The 16,969-nt window shown below is 40.1% G+C and overlaps 1 protein-coding gene across 1 annotated transcript in view; it reads left to right on the top strand.

The window, feature by feature from the left end:
* Positions 1-3,568: 3,568 nt before the first annotated feature.
* The window catches only part of LOC110039776 (uncharacterized), a 57,787-nt gene continuing 44,386 nt past the window's right edge, over positions 3,569-16,969 (top strand). Inside the window, exons 1-14 of the mRNA XM_020744923.2 lie at positions 3,569-3,646; positions 3,997-4,030; positions 5,740-6,035; positions 6,228-6,372; positions 6,719-6,983; positions 7,839-8,244; positions 8,875-9,013; positions 9,991-10,295; positions 10,923-11,061; positions 11,877-12,175; positions 12,792-12,933; positions 13,570-14,016; positions 15,452-15,786; positions 16,607-16,742. Coding sequence (XP_020600582.2) covers positions 3,569-3,646; positions 3,997-4,030; positions 5,740-6,035; positions 6,228-6,372; positions 6,719-6,983; positions 7,839-8,244; positions 8,875-9,013; positions 9,991-10,295; positions 10,923-11,061; positions 11,877-12,175; positions 12,792-12,933; positions 13,570-14,016; positions 15,452-15,786; positions 16,607-16,742 — 3,166 coding nt within the window. The remainder of the gene's footprint in view (positions 3,647-3,996; positions 4,031-5,739; positions 6,036-6,227; positions 6,373-6,718; positions 6,984-7,838; positions 8,245-8,874; positions 9,014-9,990; positions 10,296-10,922; positions 11,062-11,876; positions 12,176-12,791; positions 12,934-13,569; positions 14,017-15,451; positions 15,787-16,606; positions 16,743-16,969) is intronic.

Here is a 16,969-nt window from a genome sequence, read left to right as displayed (position 1 = left end):
ATTTTCTGTTGTTATCCATTGTGACTGGTCTTCGTTCCTTGGCCTTGTTAACACGAAGGGGAAGAGGACGGCTTCGCTGGAACGAAGTCAGAGGAGGTCGGAGTTTAGACATGCTTTTGAGTGGGAAAAAAATGTACGCTCTTTCATCGTGCATTTCACGCCAGCAATACTTCTTGCTAACCGAGTTCTAGCCTGCGTAGCAGTCTTTTCCGTTTCCTTTCAGGCAAGTGGGAGTCGCGCGAGGGCAAGGGGACAGAGGTAACAAAAAAATTAGTGGCAGGGGTGAGGGGCAGGGAAGGAAAGGAAAAGCCTGCTGCTGAGGCCAGACATTTTACCGAACGCCCCTAATTACTTTCGCTCCCTAGGGGCGTCAACTATCACGTCAACTGTCACACGAGACCCAATCATATTGACTTCCGGTAAAATAAAAACCGCGAAAATTTTAGCGCTAAAGTCAGCAGGGTAAGTTTTCGCGGCTTGAAAAATGTAGAGGTATGGCATCCGATAATTGCCGTGTTTGTTAGTGCTCAAACGAAGTGTGGAAGTTTCTCTCATTAGGAAGGATATTTATCTGGGGAAAATCTGTTCAAGCCTTTCAACAGAAAAGATTGTCGTGGAGTCATGTTAGCAGAAGTGTTGAAAAAGACTGGCATTTCCATCGAACATGACGAAAATTTTTCAGATCGCGTTTGCAAACCCTGCGTAAGGAAAATTCGCAATCTGGGGAGTCTGTATACTTTGATGGAATGAATATCACAGAAAACTCCAGAAAAACGGAAGCAGTCCACAAAAAGACTGTTTGGAGAGCGTACTCCCGATGAAAGAAACAAATCTCCGAGTGGGAAGGTCCAACGCGTGAAATCTGTAGGGAAAATTACTTCGTCTTGAAGTATAGCTGAGTAAAATGTTGACAGGCCAGACACGATTCATAGGCTCGTCGCGTGAAGAGTGACCTCTAGTTATAGTGACCTCTCGTTAAAGTTTTGCTCACACGAGTATATCTCTTAAAGATTTTCCTTTTTCATACGAGATAAGTGGAGGTTGTTTGAATATTTCTCTAAGCAATGGTTGGTTTTGAATTAAATGCCATTTGCTCATCAAGATGTTTTTGAGGTTATGCAACGCCGGGTGGTATGTTGTTACAAAAGGCAGAATTTTCTTTCGCACTTTAACGGTTTGTTGTAAAGCCGACTGCCGTTCAGAATTCGCTGTCAAACCGATTGATCTTGCTTCTGCTATCTGGTCTTCCATTAAGCTTCGAAGAGGACAGATAACTAAAATTCAGGCAGAGTCTTCTGACCCTTTGACACGAGCGAAGAATTGAAATATGGCACTTTTGCCAAAACCAGTTGGTAAAACCGCCAGAACATCTTTTCCGTTGAAGAGCCTCTTAACGGCAGCCACTTGCTCTGGTTTTAGATTAATTGATTTCCCGCTCGGCGAGAAAACTTAAGCAGTTTCCTGAAGAGCAAATTCGAAAGAATTATGTTCGACTACGGCCATATTTGATCTGATCTGAGCTCTGCAATATTGTCGTGATCGATCTATTGCACTGGATCTATTGACAAGCTGTTGACATTGATCGTTTTGATTGACGCGCGATTGACCAATCGTTATTCCTAATCGCCTCCCGTTCGTGGACGAACGGCGTTCGGTAAAATGTATGGGCTCAGCAGCAGGCTTTTCCTTTCCTCCCCACCCCTTCACCCCTGTTTCTAACGTTTTGCTCTCGCCCCATGCGTTCGCGCGACTTCCCCTTGGCTCTCGCTTTCTCCCGTTTAGAGGAAACGGAAAAGACTGCTACGCAGGCTAACCGAGTTCGAGGGCCGTTTGAGAAGACGAAGTTAGTAAGATGTTTGTTATGTCTCTACTGTGTGTCTGACGGGTTCGGGAACGATTTCTATTCACGCGGAACGGCTTCAAATTTTTGGCGCACATCGAAAGCAAAACGAGTCAATTTGAAATCGTTGTTAAGTGACTCTTTAGTCGTTGGCACGGTTTAATACACAATTTCAAAAGTAAAATAAAGCTTTAAACTTGCTTGACAACTCAAGAACACTTAGCGATTAATCACGAAACATTTTGGCAACAAAAACAGTTTTAAATTTAGCGGGCCGTACTGTACAATACGGCCCGCTAAATTGACCAACCACAGCGCGCGCACTATAACTGAGAGACATAGTAAAGCGTCATATTTTCGTTTCCTCTATCATTGAAACAAACAAAAAAGAAAATCACAGAGAGCAGACAATGCATACTAGGCTTGTATGGAAGTCCTTCGCAATATAATTTTCCTCTTCGGTGTTGCTTTCGGCGACTCAGACTAAATACTTCTTATGATATTTCGTCGTGACTAAGCATTGACGGTCAACTGATACCAAATCTGAAAAAAGAAAATAATTTCAACTTGCTGACTTTGGCTGCATATTTACAGATCCAAATATCAGGTTAGAATCATTTTGAGACTGCCAGAATCTTCTTTAAAAGGTAAAAGGAGAGTTGTTTTATGTTTGCTGGTCGGGCGATTAATTGTAAATGTTTAATATGTTCAATCTAAACAAAATAAAATGGATTTCTTTGCCAATAACATACTACTCCATTATTGCAGTTGTGTAAACTGTTTTATTAAATCTAATTAACCGTCAATGGGGAATCCTTCGTTCGAAGTTGCGAGGGTGAAATTTGTTGCGCAATAAACGTTTTCCTCAGTTTGCCTTTTCAACAATTTTCAAGTGGTTGAAATAAGAAATAAATCAGTGGATGAAACTGTTAGTGATATGGTATAATATCATATTTTGCTTTTTTCTGCCTTTGATTCATGGTGAAAAGTCGTCAGTTGCGTGAATAATTAATACAGTTTAAACAAAATGTTTGGATTGTACAGAGTGGGTCACAATAGCGCCATGAATTCCAGTAATTGTGTTGATTAAACCATAAAACGTGTGATATTTATTATTTATTACCGTTATTGTGGCTTGGTGATCGATTAGCACAGCTATACGAATGCTTTCAACGTACCGTCGATTCAAAGTAATGGAAGTCTTTTGGTAAGTATTAGATTCAATTCTTTAATACTTGTCACTTTGAAGCGATTCTTCAGTCCATGTTTCGTTTTACAAGATAGGAAGAGTTTAAGGTCTTAGCAAAACAGATAAAAATGGGAATTGAAAATTCATTTTTGGATCATCAACGTCATAGATCAGTTAACCAGTTTTATTTTTGCTGAATCGAGGAAAGCAACTTTCCATTTTTGTTTCCATGGAAAGAAAAACATATCAACTTTCTCCTTACCATCGATAAAAGCGTTTTCTACGAGTTGGATTGATAAAGAAGTTAAACTTTGAAAGTTTTGTTATTTACTTGGGACGTTAAGTAATAAAAAAAGCATTAACTGGTTAAAATTGATTCGTGAATTTCTGTATGTTTTGTACTGTTCCAGAGGTCTGTAGAAACCGCTGTTATTCACAGTGAATATCTTTGTTCATCTCTTCTTTTTCATGGCTGTCAGGGTTAAATATCTGTTGTTTCTCGTAGGTTTATCTGAAAGAGCAGTTACCGTACAACTGTCATGTTTCCAGAGTGTCGACATGTTCGATGGGAACGAAAAACATGCCAGTGGACCGTGCTTCTTGCTGTTTTGTTCGTGGTAAGAGGCATAAATCTCGTTGTAAGGACTAAGTTGGGGTTTGTAATCTCATAAGAAATACGTCGATTTGTTATTTTAATAACGAAAAGCTGAATATGGCAAACGGCGAACCCCGTCCCATTACTGCAATCAAACGTGCCAATTCTAAGTGTGTCTCTCTCCACGAATAGTTTTCAAATTTAAAGCTTTCAGTTTCCATTGAAGTTTTCTCCCCTTAACTGACTTTACAGGTATGAATAATGTATAATTATGTACTCAACCTTGAGGTAGATTCCCTTGGCTGTAAATCTGATTATTTCCACCTTTGAGGCAGTTGATGGCAATGCATTTGTTCGGTTTCCTGATTTCAGCTTTGCGAAAATGGAATGACTATTCAATTCCAAGGTGAGTGTTCTACCTTGCTTGCAATTGATAAATCTGAAAATATTCAATTAATTAATAATACCTTACAATACCCAAATAGATGGTTATGCAAACTTAGCTCAGTGTCGTGTATGTCATTACATGCACTGACATGAATTAAAGTTTTTATCGTCACCAAAACGGAATGTCTTGATTTATCGTCACCAAAACGGGATGCTTTGATTTATTATCGTGGTAAGTTTTCGTTAACTGCAAGTCCAGTTCTGGGCAATGTTTATTGGAAGCTGTTTGATGCTTTTTTCCAGATTGAAATTAAAGTTAACTTAGCTCTGCGTTTTCTACTCTTGTTTTTGTTTACATGTAAACGCGTTGTCATTTTCCTGCTATTTGAAAGGATTTGCCCTGATAAAACGGTTTTAGGTGGCTCCATAGGGTAATCATTTATGGCGTTGCGCGCGCAAGTGTTATGGTTTGAATGCTGTTTTTGCATTCGCTTTCACACCCAGGTCCTTTCAAACTTATTACATGTAATAACGAATGATTAAATAGTGTTTTGCTTTCATCTCTGTTAAAATTTTGAGCTTTAGTCTTGAATTATAAATGCCCAAACGAATGTGTTTTTTACTGTTTGTATGGCTTTACTTGTGATTTTCTTGAATTTTCTTCGGTGAAATCTTCCAAAATTTTTACAACACATCGCTTCTAGCGTGCGATCGTAAAACTAAAGGGAGCTACCTTAAACAGACAGAACTGATTTGGCATTATTATACGATCATATTGATTTTCAAACAAGTTAAGCCTTCCAGTTTGTCGTTATTGTTAGGTCATGGAAATAATGCTAATAACAATTTTAAGGTGGGGGGTAGGGTGGGGGTGGGGGAGAGACTACTCACTTGCGATGTAAAGGCCAGTCCTCATTTGCTTGCCAAGCATAAGCATTAAGCCTAAGCATGAAAGAAGCTTATGCGCTGGTGGGGACGGCAGCCACTTTAAAAGCATAAGCATAAGCATAAGAATATGTCGCTGTTATGTCCATTAGGGACATGATTTGCATAAGCATAAGTACAAGTATAAGTGAAAGACTTTCAGCCAGTCAGCGAGCACTTATTCCAACCATGTCCTCACTGGACATAACAGCGACACAAGCGTAAGCGTAAACATAAGCATTAGAAGAAGGCTAGCTTATGTTTATGCTCATGTCGCAGCAATCTCCACCAACGCATATTAAAGTTTCTTATGCTTATGCTTATGCTTGCGTCGTAATTGAGGACCGGGCTTTGTAACAAGTTCCTATAATAAGCGTATCGGCTTTTATCATTTGGGCTCTTCTGGTACAACGTACTTATGCGTGTGCTAAACCTGGCTCTCATCTGAAAAATTTGTCAAAAAATCTTGACCATTCATTTGTCTTTCACGAAAAAAAGCTAATCAAGTTGAAAATTGAGCGAGAGCTCGCCAATGGGCATGCTCAGTTGAGTACATATACGTGATATACATTACAACAAAATGAAATTTAATTCAACTTAAAGGAAGCCATTGATCTGCGCTAACACTAATTGCGTTTCTGATTGGTCCCTAGGACGTTTTCTTGTTTTTGATTGGCTATTTTAACTCTTGACAAGTTGGAGCGATACCGTCCACTGTAACTTGTACTGTTCTGACTTCTAACTGTAAGCTATTCGCTTCCACCCAATCTGTGAAGTTAATATGTTTGCCTTTTTTACAATTAGATCAGTGCAGTTCTCCATTGGGAATGGAAAACTTTAAAATCCCGTCAGAAGCTCTGCGTGCCTCCAGATCAACAGCGTACTGGGAGCCCTACAACGGCAGAATTAACGACAGTGTAAGTGGCTGGTGCGCAAACTTAATCAGCGATAAAGAATGGTTTCAGATCAAGTTCGACACCGATCATTACGTCACAGCTGTGGCGAATCAAGCGACCAGTAGAGGGTGGGTGTTGGAATTCACACTGGCTTACAGCCGGGGACTTGGATGGTTTGAATACATGGAAAACGGGACGATTAAGGTACAATGTTATTCTTTGTTAAAGCCATCCTTTACTCACCCAATGGTCGTCGTTTTGTTGGCAAAGACATAATTACGGGACAGTTTGTGGAAGACAAGGGGAGGAGTTTGACGGAACCCTCCCTTGTCAATGAGTTCAATGAGAAGTTGATTATACTTGTTCTGATCTATGTACATAAACTTTTCTTGACAGATATTTCATCGTAACAACTCAGATTACAGCAGCGAGATTGTGGTTAGCAATCTTTCATTTCCAGTAAGAGCGAAAATGTTTCGAATTTATCCCAAGCGAGCTATCCGTGATACTTGTTTACGACTTGAACTCTACGGCTGTCAAGGTGAGTCAAAAAAAACCGAGCGAGCAAACAAGCAAACAAAGAAACAAACAGATAAACAAAAATAAACAAAAAAGAAACATAAGCCAACCAACACTGAAATCAAAAAGAAACACAAACTATTTTTTTAGTTTACGCTTTAATTGTTTAGCTTTTAAAAGGTATTTTGGAAAGCCACTACCCCGCAGCACGTTAATCCTTTTGTAAAATATCTTTTCTTTGAACTGGCTGCTTGGTGCTTTTAACTCTTACGCTATTTCTGGTAGCCATCAACCTATCATTTTTGTAGCGTTGACGCTTATCGTTGGTTATTGATATCAATGTGCAAATGAGATTTGTTTTGTTACAGCTTGTTTCGATCCATTTGGCATCAAAGATGGTATCATTCCTGACAAAGCTATGACGTCATCATCATTTTTTGGGCCTGGGTTCGAGCCCTTTCGCGGCCGGCTGAATGACATTTCAGGGAATGGTTCGTGGTGTGCAGATGCACGTGATGTAGAGTCATTCTTGCAGATTGATCTTGGGAATCGATTCCAAATCAGCATGATAGCCATCCAAGGAAATGAGCTTCACGAATTTGTGACCACTTGGGAGAAACAAGTCAATTGCAGGTATGTCTTTACCCCAAACGTAATTGAATTTACTAAAAACTGGATGATTGGATAATACAATTCAAGCGTTTTCATTGGCTTAACCATCATGGTATATGAGCCATTATACCATGCTCTCTAAATATGGTAAGCACGCGCGTAATTTTTTGGGGGCGTTTTTTTTTTTTTTAAAAAATTATTTCACTTGCCCTGGATATGAGATGATTATAGCCAACTCACATCCAACGCGCCCTTGTGGGATAATTGTTTAAAGTTATCTCTCTGTAAGATAATTTAACTAGGATGAACGTACGCTAGGGGCTCGTCCACTTGCAAAGTTATTATGTGAAGATACTAAAAATGTGGAAATTAGGGACCTTTAGATTGGACCACTATACGAATAGAACTTTCGAATTTCAAACCAGTGACGTGATAATGTGGAGCCTGCGAACTAGAATTGAAAAGTCGTTCTTGTACTCGATCTCGTACTCGTAATCCTATTATCTGAGAGGACTAACTTTTCAGACCTCGAAAAATGTAATGGTTGCGAAAAGGAGTAATCTTTTTCCAAAATAGCTGGAACAGCCTTGGTGAGAAAAGCGTTATCAGATAGCCTATTCTTGTTGTAAAGGTGCATATATGATTTTGGAGCGAAAAGGTGGCGTCCGATTTTAAATAGTTCCCCACCTAGCTAGTTTTTATTTTCATGTCCTTTTGGAGATCACTCTTTATTAAGGGGATTCTTGGTTTAAATTCGTCATAACGTCCATTTCAAAGCTATGGTAGAGCGGCACACAGTGTATAGCCAGTCTTGCTTTACAGGGATATAGAAGATGCAAAATATATGACGTGACTATGTTAATTGCTCATACACAGTTCTCTGGCAAACGAAACTGTTTCACTAAATTCGTCCCAAGCTGGAAACATAACACTGGGTAACAACACAAGGGGGCAAAATTCATCTGTTGTGGCACAAAATGTCACCCTGGCTAGCAACTCTTCAGAGAAAATCATATTGGCGAACAATACAATGGGGCAAAATTCATCTGTTGAGGTACAAAATATCACGTTGGCTAACAACGCTTCTGGACAAAATTCTTCAGTTGAAGCCCAAAGCGTCACTATTGCTAACAACACTGGGACCATTGCTGTAAAAGCAACCGTGAAGAAATGTTTTGAAACTAAGACTCGTCTCGCGAAGGCCTATGTGAAAGAGTTCATTTTAGAGTACAGCGACAATGGCGATCTTTGGAGGCAGTATTATGAAGGAGGATATCTGAAGGTATTTGTGTATTCACGATGTTTAGAAACATTGCGTGAAGTATCTTAAAAGAAGTAAGAAAAAAAAAAAGAAAAAATTCTTACTCTTCGGGGATAATCCCACATGTATGCTTTACATATATATACAGTCACGGAATATTCAATAATGTACGGCTTTTGACATTTTCATTATTTAAATTCTAAGCTATAAGTGCTACTGTCGCTTCTTACATATTGTAAATGAATCTATATGCTTTTTACTCTTATCGTAGTTCATAAAGGAAATCGTTATGAAATCTGGCAAAGTTCTTTGTTTTGTGGTTTTGTTGGCTATTTTGGGGTTACCCTGGTCAAAACCCGGCAAAATACAAAAGGTGGTTATGTGTGCTCATACAACTAACCAATGAAAGCATTGCGATTATGTAATTCAGGCATAGTCTATGAGCATAAAGCAAACGATGTGCAGGGTCAAAGACCTGTCAACATAAATCTTAGACTCTTTGTTTGCTTCTTTGATGTTTACCGGGCATTTTAACCATTCCCTCTATTAACTATGCTCCTATGGGGCACAAGAAATCTGATTTCAGATTATCTTTGTAACAAGTGCTAAGGGAAACAATGCAATACGTTTGAATGTTCTTTCTGTGTGCAGGAATTTAAAGGCAACACTAAACCCAATACAACTGAATTTCGGAAAATATCCAACCAGCTGATTGCCCGGTATATTCGGATTCGACCTAAAAAGTGGAAAAGGCCAAACTGCCTGCGAGTGGAAATCTACGGATGCAAAGGTACAATACGCTTCTACCTTTCCTTGGGGGATTATCGATCACGAGATTTATCGACTCCACTCACCCAAACACCTAACTACCTTTTTGCAGATTGCTGTCTCATTGGAGACACTCGAAATTCCTCTTGCATCTTTTTCTGGTATTTCTTCTTCATTCAGTCAACCCGAATCGCAATCAATGTCTGACCTCTCACAAAATAATTAAAGCCAAATCAAGCATTTATGTTATAAGAATGTATAGGTGCGGATCAATAAGAGAAGATCATCTTGATATGACGTGAAAACAATGCAATCCTGACATGAAGCAAACTGATATTGGAATACAGTCTCGACTTATCCTATTAAAAAACTTAGTTATCGTTTGTAAAGAAGCAAAAACTGAGAATCAGACATATTTTTACAAGCACTCGTTTGATTCCTTTTAAACCTTCTCATTACGTCCTGCCTGGTACGATTATAAGTAGCATGAAGGGAGCCGAAATAACTCGGGAACACCTCACGTATCCATATTCCACATGAATTTTGAAAAGGGCATCCTCGCTCACACTCAGAACAATGAAAACTACTACCCAAATTTTCCGAGGGATTTACTTCTGGTAAAGAGACGAAAGTTTATTATTGTAAGGATAAGGGGAATGTTTAATTACCTTCGTTCAGGGAAATGTTTTGATTCAAGTAGATCTAGGCCTGTTTTGCGTTCGTCAACGTCGTCGTAAAACTAGGCTTCATGCGCTAAAGGAGAATGAAAAAGCTGAGTGTATCTGCTTGTGTGAAATTATAGCCATTAATGATTTTGCCAGGTATTTCTGCCAGAACACACTTTTGTACATTCTTCGTCCAGTTGAAAGTCGAACTCATGACGTTATGACTAGTGCTTGCATGTTAATCTACAAGTTACCAGAGGCTCGTGGTAGTCTGGCCATTGCCGGGTTCCGGAATAGGCTTTACTAATATTCTCACTTTCTTTTTCGTCCGTAGAATGTTCCAACGACCTTGGCGCTGGCACAGGCGAAATTCCTAACAAAGCCATGACAGCTTCTTCGCACTTGGGTCCAGGCTACCAACCTTGGCTTGCTCGTTTGTATAATCCGCATGGAGCCTGGTGCTCAGCAGCAAATGATGCGTTCCAATACCTACAGGTTCAGTTTCCACAGATTCGCAAGATTCGTCAGCTGCGCACGCAGGGATCTGTTACTCAAAAAGGATGGGTATCGAGCTTTTTTATAGAACACAGCCAAAATGGCGAGAAATGGAAGAATTACACAACGCTTGGAAAGCTAGAGGTTATGAAGACTTGAAATTATCATTCAATAGATCCAAATGTTACTTAACAATTAGAGTGCGAGTTCCACGCTTCTGTATAAAATTTAGAGAGCGACTGGCTGACTGAATTCGAGGTTTGGCTGATAGTTGGCAAGGGTCAAAGCCCCGAGAGCCAACATCGAAAGCGAGCCCCTTGTTAAGCACAACCGACTGTGCGATCTATTAACCAAAAAAAGTATATTTATTTTAGGAACCATACGAAAACGCGAAGTTGAAACCATTTTCAAAGACTGACCAGGTCCAAGTGTCGTCTATTGATCATTAGCCAATCAGATTGTGTGTTTACGTGTTTGTCGGTCACTGGGTTGTGCCAGTGGCTGATATTTTGCGGGACTTGAAGCCCAGATCAACAAGTCAGTAGGAACCCGAAACAGCAGTATTGAGACAGAAATTGGAACAGAATATCTAGTTATTGATATGTATTTAGTGAACTTGGTATCTACGAACAAACTCATTATATACGTACTCTCTTGAATCACTTATGAAGAAGACAAAGAGATATCGGTTATAGGGGAAACCAAAAAAAGTGTACTTAAGCAGAAGAGGGTAAAAATTAATCTCCGATCTTATCTTTTTTTTTCTCACAGATATTCGATGGCAACTTTAACGAGCATGAAGTCGCAACGAGGGCCTTTTTATTTCCTTTTGTTGCAAAGTTTGTCCGCATCCGGCCTGTAGGGTGGGAGAAGGCTATTTGCTTACGAATAGAGCTGTATGGTTGTCCAGGTAACTTTTTAGGAACTCTTACAGTAACTGACAGTAGGGTGTTATGATCAAGGCAAATGCAAATGACCCAATCGAGTGTATTTATTATAAACTGAGTTTATTTACTATGAACAAAACATTTTAGCGGTCATGCTGTTGCAACAGTGACCTAATATGCCACGAAAATGATAACAACGTATTCACTAATGATTGTGCGGTTTTTTGATTACATGATTATAGCATCAACCCATAAAGAGTAGTTATAATAACCCATCAAGAAAGTGCTAGAAACCTTTCTTGAGCCACCTTAAAAGCTTATGTTTTAGGAAACATTAGGCAGTAAAGGTAAATGAAATACATGGCTGAAGGTAATGACGAGGTAAAGAAGGACGAAATCTAGGAAGACAAGATGCATATTGTATGCGTGGGAGATGTAAACTCTGTGTGTATCCAACAATTACGCGTTTGCAGTCACAGCTGAAGGTTGTTTTAACCCTCTTCTTGAGTCTTAAATCGAGTGCTTTTCAAAAACCTGTCCTCGAACCACTCGATAAAACTAAGCCGCTAACAGACAAAATAAACAGTATGGCAGGGCTTACGGGGACACTATTTTTAGGACGCCAAACCTATTTTAATTTTGCGTCCGTAAAAAGGTCTGGAAACAAGCGGGTAAAACGTGTGCTACAATAAAACTGCGCTACATTTTCAGTCTACATGGCAATACGTTGCAGCGCATCACTGCTGAGGCGTAAAGCAATACTGTTACGTCACAAGAGGGGACATGGTGCAGTTAGGTATCCAAAGCTATGTTTGTGTGTTTGTTTTTGCCGTCATAGCATGTCAAGATCCTTTAGGAATGGAAGCTCACGAACTATGGGACGACGAAATAACTGCCAGCGATTGGAAAAGTGAATACAACGCGTACAAAGCTCGTCTTAATAACGGCGCTGGATGGTTGGTTTACACCGATTTTTCAATGGCTCATTTTATCCAAGTGACGCTAGGATCTGGTGACTTCACGCTAACTGGAGTCGCTACACAGGGAATATACGGCTACCTGGTCAAAATGTTTACTCTTTCATACAGTATGGACGGTATAGACTGGGTCGAGTATCGAGAGGATGGACAGGTCAAAGTACGTAGGTGTTTAGCTTTTAATGAAACTGTTCGCGGGCATGTGAAACATTCTATATCATTTTACCTTCTTTGATGTTTAACCAAAGGGCGTTTAGGAGGACGCAGCGTGGCCGAGTGGTTAGGGCGCCGGACTTGAAATCCGGAGGTCGTGGGTTCAAGTCCCGCTCTGACCATTTAGCTGGAGTTTTTTCTTGGTAGACCAGCGTTGAACTACTCGGTTATGCTTGTAAATAGCCAACTGGTCTGCCTCTGCTAGTTGGGATTTTTAAGCGTGTTATGTTTCGTTGAAACATTAATTTTGTTTCTTTCAGTTTAAGTGGCATGCCTGTGAACTAGCTTGGTGTGGCTAAGCGCATTGATCACTATAAACATCAACATTTAAACATTTTGAATTTGAACGTGGTCTGGTTATGAACAATGGAATTAAATTTCGCGCCAAACGAAAGTTAAATCCCTCCCTAATCAGACTCACAAATTAACGATTTCTAGATTTTTAACCACTTAATGGTTTTCATGAATGGTTAATCACAGAGGTTTCTTCTTAGGCTCAAAAGTTTAACTCAAAATGTGATTCCGCGTATATGACTTTTCTGAGTTACGTTGTTATTCAACAGATATTTGAAGGAAACAATCCGTCAACAGAGACAGTACAGCATGAATTAGAAAAAGAGATCATCCCTGCCTACGTCAGGTTAAATGTAAAAAACTCCACGTATGGATATGCGGGCTTGAGGTTGGAGTTTTATGGATGCAAACGTGAGTAGCACTTGGGCACTACCAATTCTTTTGTAGGCATTTAAATTAGCCTCACTTACCTCGTTTGAGAGTAAAAATTATTTTGAATTATCAACTTAAACACTAGGTTACTAAGGCTAATTTTACTACTTACGAAATAATTTATAAATGGCAGCCATTTATCATCTATTCTGTCAGATGGAAAAGTGATCCATCTGTTGTTGTTATAATCCTCCTAGAATATACTTTTCAACCGTTTCCAGCAGAGGTTGGGATAAAAATGTTACCTTGAGTCATTTTGGAAGATGACTTGCTTGAAACCTTTTAGAAAACAAATTGTTTTCACAGAGGTCGAGCGTTGGCCATTGCATGTATGAAGAGATGGATACTGATTCCTGAGAGAACGAAGCATATAATTGCCAGCTGCAACTATACATGATAAAAAAGATAATTGCTTTGAACTGGGAAAGACTTTCAATGAATAAGTTGCTGCTAGTGGTACTAAGAAATGCTGGGAAGGGAGGGAGAGGTGGGTGGCCATCGTGAAGGGTGTCTCACAATATTTCACTTGCTTTCCCAAAATATAAGCCTTTTAATGCGTGTGGGATAGAACCAAATTGAGATTTGAAGAACCAATCTTAGATGTTTGGTTGGCAGGTTTCGATGTCAGCGTTGAAAACGACGCTCTCAGACGCCCGACGTCTCAGTCTGGAAATCTAACGGATAATTCAGGCCTGGCTGTCGATGGCAACAGAGCATCTGACTACTCGCTCGGCTCATGTTCTTTCACAGGGGACACTGAGGTACCCTGGTGGTTAGTCGACTTGCGATCAGCAAAAACCGTGACTGGCGTATTTGTAGCGAATCGTGGGGACGAAAACTATCGAAATGTCACAGAACTGTCAATTAGAATCGGCTTCACCAGTGTCAACGGAGGAATTGGAAACCCAACTTGTGGAGGGCTGTCGCATGTTTTCCATCAAGGGGCGGCTAGAATGGTTCCTTGTGTACCGGAAGTAGAGGGGAGATTTGTAACCATATTTGTGCAGGAAGTCAATTCATCGCTAAGCTTATGCGAGGTGGAAGTTGAAGTCAGCGATATAGGTAGGATGACACATCTCAGCAAGAGAGGATGAAGAGTGTATGTATGTGTGTATGCATGGCAAGGGAGTTAATCCCCAATATAGGGCAAATTTCCATAGCAATCTCTGTCAAGTTATTTTTACATCACTACCGGTTTTGAAATCCCAGGAGGATCTATAACTAGCCAATCCTGTGACCTGACTTAAGCACACGTGGGACAGCCCAAGCGCCTTTTTATTTTGACGCATTTCATCCTCCGAGAATACATCCAGGCAATGCGCTTGGTAACATTGTGCGCTGAAGAACAGGTATCTCCGAGTAACCTTGTGCCTCTGTTTCAAAACAAGTCCTCGTGCCAAACCTTTCATATGAAAATGAGTTTGATTTGCACGAAAATGAACCTGTAGGCGGAACACATTTTCGCATTAATGGTTTCGCGCGAAGACCCGTTTTTACACAGAGGCAAAAGGCAACTCGGAATAGACCTACTGGGTACCATGTCTAAAAATAACTTGAGAAGGATTATTTTGAGAATTACGTGTATATGAGAGATCAACTAACATACCCTTCATCCTCTCTTGATCTCAGTAACGTCATAAATGTTGTGTGACAGTGACTTGTGTAAACGTGAAAGACAACGTATTTAACAGCTAATTGAGACGTTTTGCGTGTAATTGTCTCAGATATTTTTTAAGTGTATTACAACTCCGATCAAAAGATTTGCTAGGTAACTAATAAAACACTGGCCAAACAAAAGTTATATGTAATGCTAAATGTGGAAATTCTGTCTAAATATGATCCAATGCGCAAGACAAAAAAACATTACGTAGACATAAAACATCATGAGGTAGAAATTAAGAAGCGTGAGTCGATCGAAGGAAGTTTAACAGTTACTTGTGCCAATGTCTACATTAAATTAAAGTGATTAGCAGTATAGCTAGTCCCTCAGAAGGCATCGGCGTATGTACTTTAAATTCTAAAGGCTTTTTTCTCTTTCTCACCTCATGCCTTTTGACGGAAGGAATGGAGTGCCGAGAATTAGGTGTTACGGGCAAATTGCCCTTTAAATTAGCCTGCCATAACCAACCGTTTTTATTTAACCGGTCAGGTTTGCAGGCTACGTAAATAAACAAAATCCAAGGTCTGAACTGACGAATTACTAATTGGTAGACATTCAGCCGTATAAGTTACCGGCGCGCAATCAATATATTAGTACCGGGTTAGCATAAGGAACATGGCGATACCGTAATCACAGAAAAACATTTAAGTCTATGAGATGTGTCCTCAAAGCGATGAAGGTTTTTCTTCACCAGCAATCTGAGGAAACCAGGCTAATATTTGTTCAGTTATCAGTAGGTCAGGAGTTCTGCAGATTCGTCAACTTTGCAAATCTTGGTTTCCTCAAATGGTTGATTGTAAGAAAAAAAGTCTTCACTGTATTTCCTTTGCAATTTAGTGAGTTATGAAGGTCTTGGAATGTACACTGAGCATATCCCGGATGAGTGCATCACAGCCTCGTCTTGGTTCAGCTCCAAACATCGGCCTTATTACGGGAGACTGGATACGAACATCGGGCATGGGGCTTGGTGCGCTGCAGCGAATGACGTAAATCCGTACTTGGAAATTGATCTTGAAATGGAGCACTCGATCAGCGGTATCATCACACAGGGTAAATACCGCTTATCTTCGGACCAGCTTGGAGACGCTTGGGTAACAGTGTTCTCTCTGTCTTACGCTATAACCAGAGAACAGTGGGCTCATGTCACAGATGTCAAAACTAAACAACCTATTGTGAGTATAAGTAACCTATTGTGGGTGCAAATATTATTTTTGCAACAACTGCATCTTTGGTTGTAACTATATCAAGAACTCACAAGCATAGTCGAGCATTCCAGGGTGCAAGCATCTATATCGGGGTTAGGATTCAAAGTATGGCCGGGTCATGTGAACTAACATTATAGTATCTGAGTGCCTCTCTCCCCACAAGTGTATAAATGAGAAGTAAAGAATTGTTGGGGCGACCTAATTAGCTTTGGGGTTGCCTGGAATGGACTAGTAATATTCCTACTTTCGAAGAATGCTAGTTGGTTTATGTCACAGGAAAGGCCTGGCGATCAGTTTGGCCCGATTGCTCCGTACTTGCCGGCGCTCAAGTTGGAGCGGTGCGACTCGCAAGGTTCCTTCCTTTTCCTCGCGTGTCTCCAGTCGCGCGCGTCTCCTCGCTCTTGCGTATTACTCCAGCGAGCACCTGCCACGCATGTTAAAGTGTCTTTTTCTTAGTCAACTCAACATCCAAGCCAACATTCGGAACTTTTTAATTCAGTCTCTCACTTTTAGCTTTTGAAAATTAAGGCTCCACGTTTTGTGATTTAGGGGCCCCTTTTTTGCATTTCGCATTATGACTTGTCTAATTTAGAGCGCTGCGAATCCTCTTCACCCCTAGAATCTAACTGAATGCAAAATAATTTTAATTTGCTGGGTGTAGCTTTTCATCTCCTAGGCTAACGCTGAGAAGGAACATTTTGAGCTGCAAAGTTGATTATCACATTTCAAGATCTTCCAATTGCATGTCTTTACTGTTAACATAACATTGTTTGATATATCATTTTAGGAATTTCTCGGAAACGATGCTACAACCTTGAAAAAGAAAATCACGCTGTCTGGTTTCACTGCCCGCCTCGTGCGCTTTTACCCTAAGGAGTGGAAAAACTTGCCTTGTCTCCGAGCCGAGATAATTGGATCTAAAGGTATGAACTTTCACTTAAACCCTAGAAATTTGTTTGTGAAATACTCACACCAATAAAACCAAAAGCTAGAAAGATAGTTAAAATGAGAAATGATTAGAATCTTAAAAGATTCGCGAGTATGCGTTCCTGAAAAAAAAGATGCCTGACTGACTAAGCGCGCCCGTGTGTTGTAGACGATCTTTTTTCAACGTGAGCTATTCGTCACAGTTGTAGCACAGAACACCATT

This window comes from Orbicella faveolata, unplaced genomic scaffold (genome assembly GCF_042242905.1).
Source record: "Orbicella faveolata isolate gen_17 unplaced genomic scaffold, um_ofav_v1 contig_1, whole genome shotgun sequence".
Taxonomy (NCBI): Eukaryota; Metazoa; Cnidaria; class Anthozoa; order Scleractinia; family Merulinidae; genus Orbicella; species Orbicella faveolata.
This window is presented reverse-complemented; position numbering and strand designations above follow the sequence as displayed.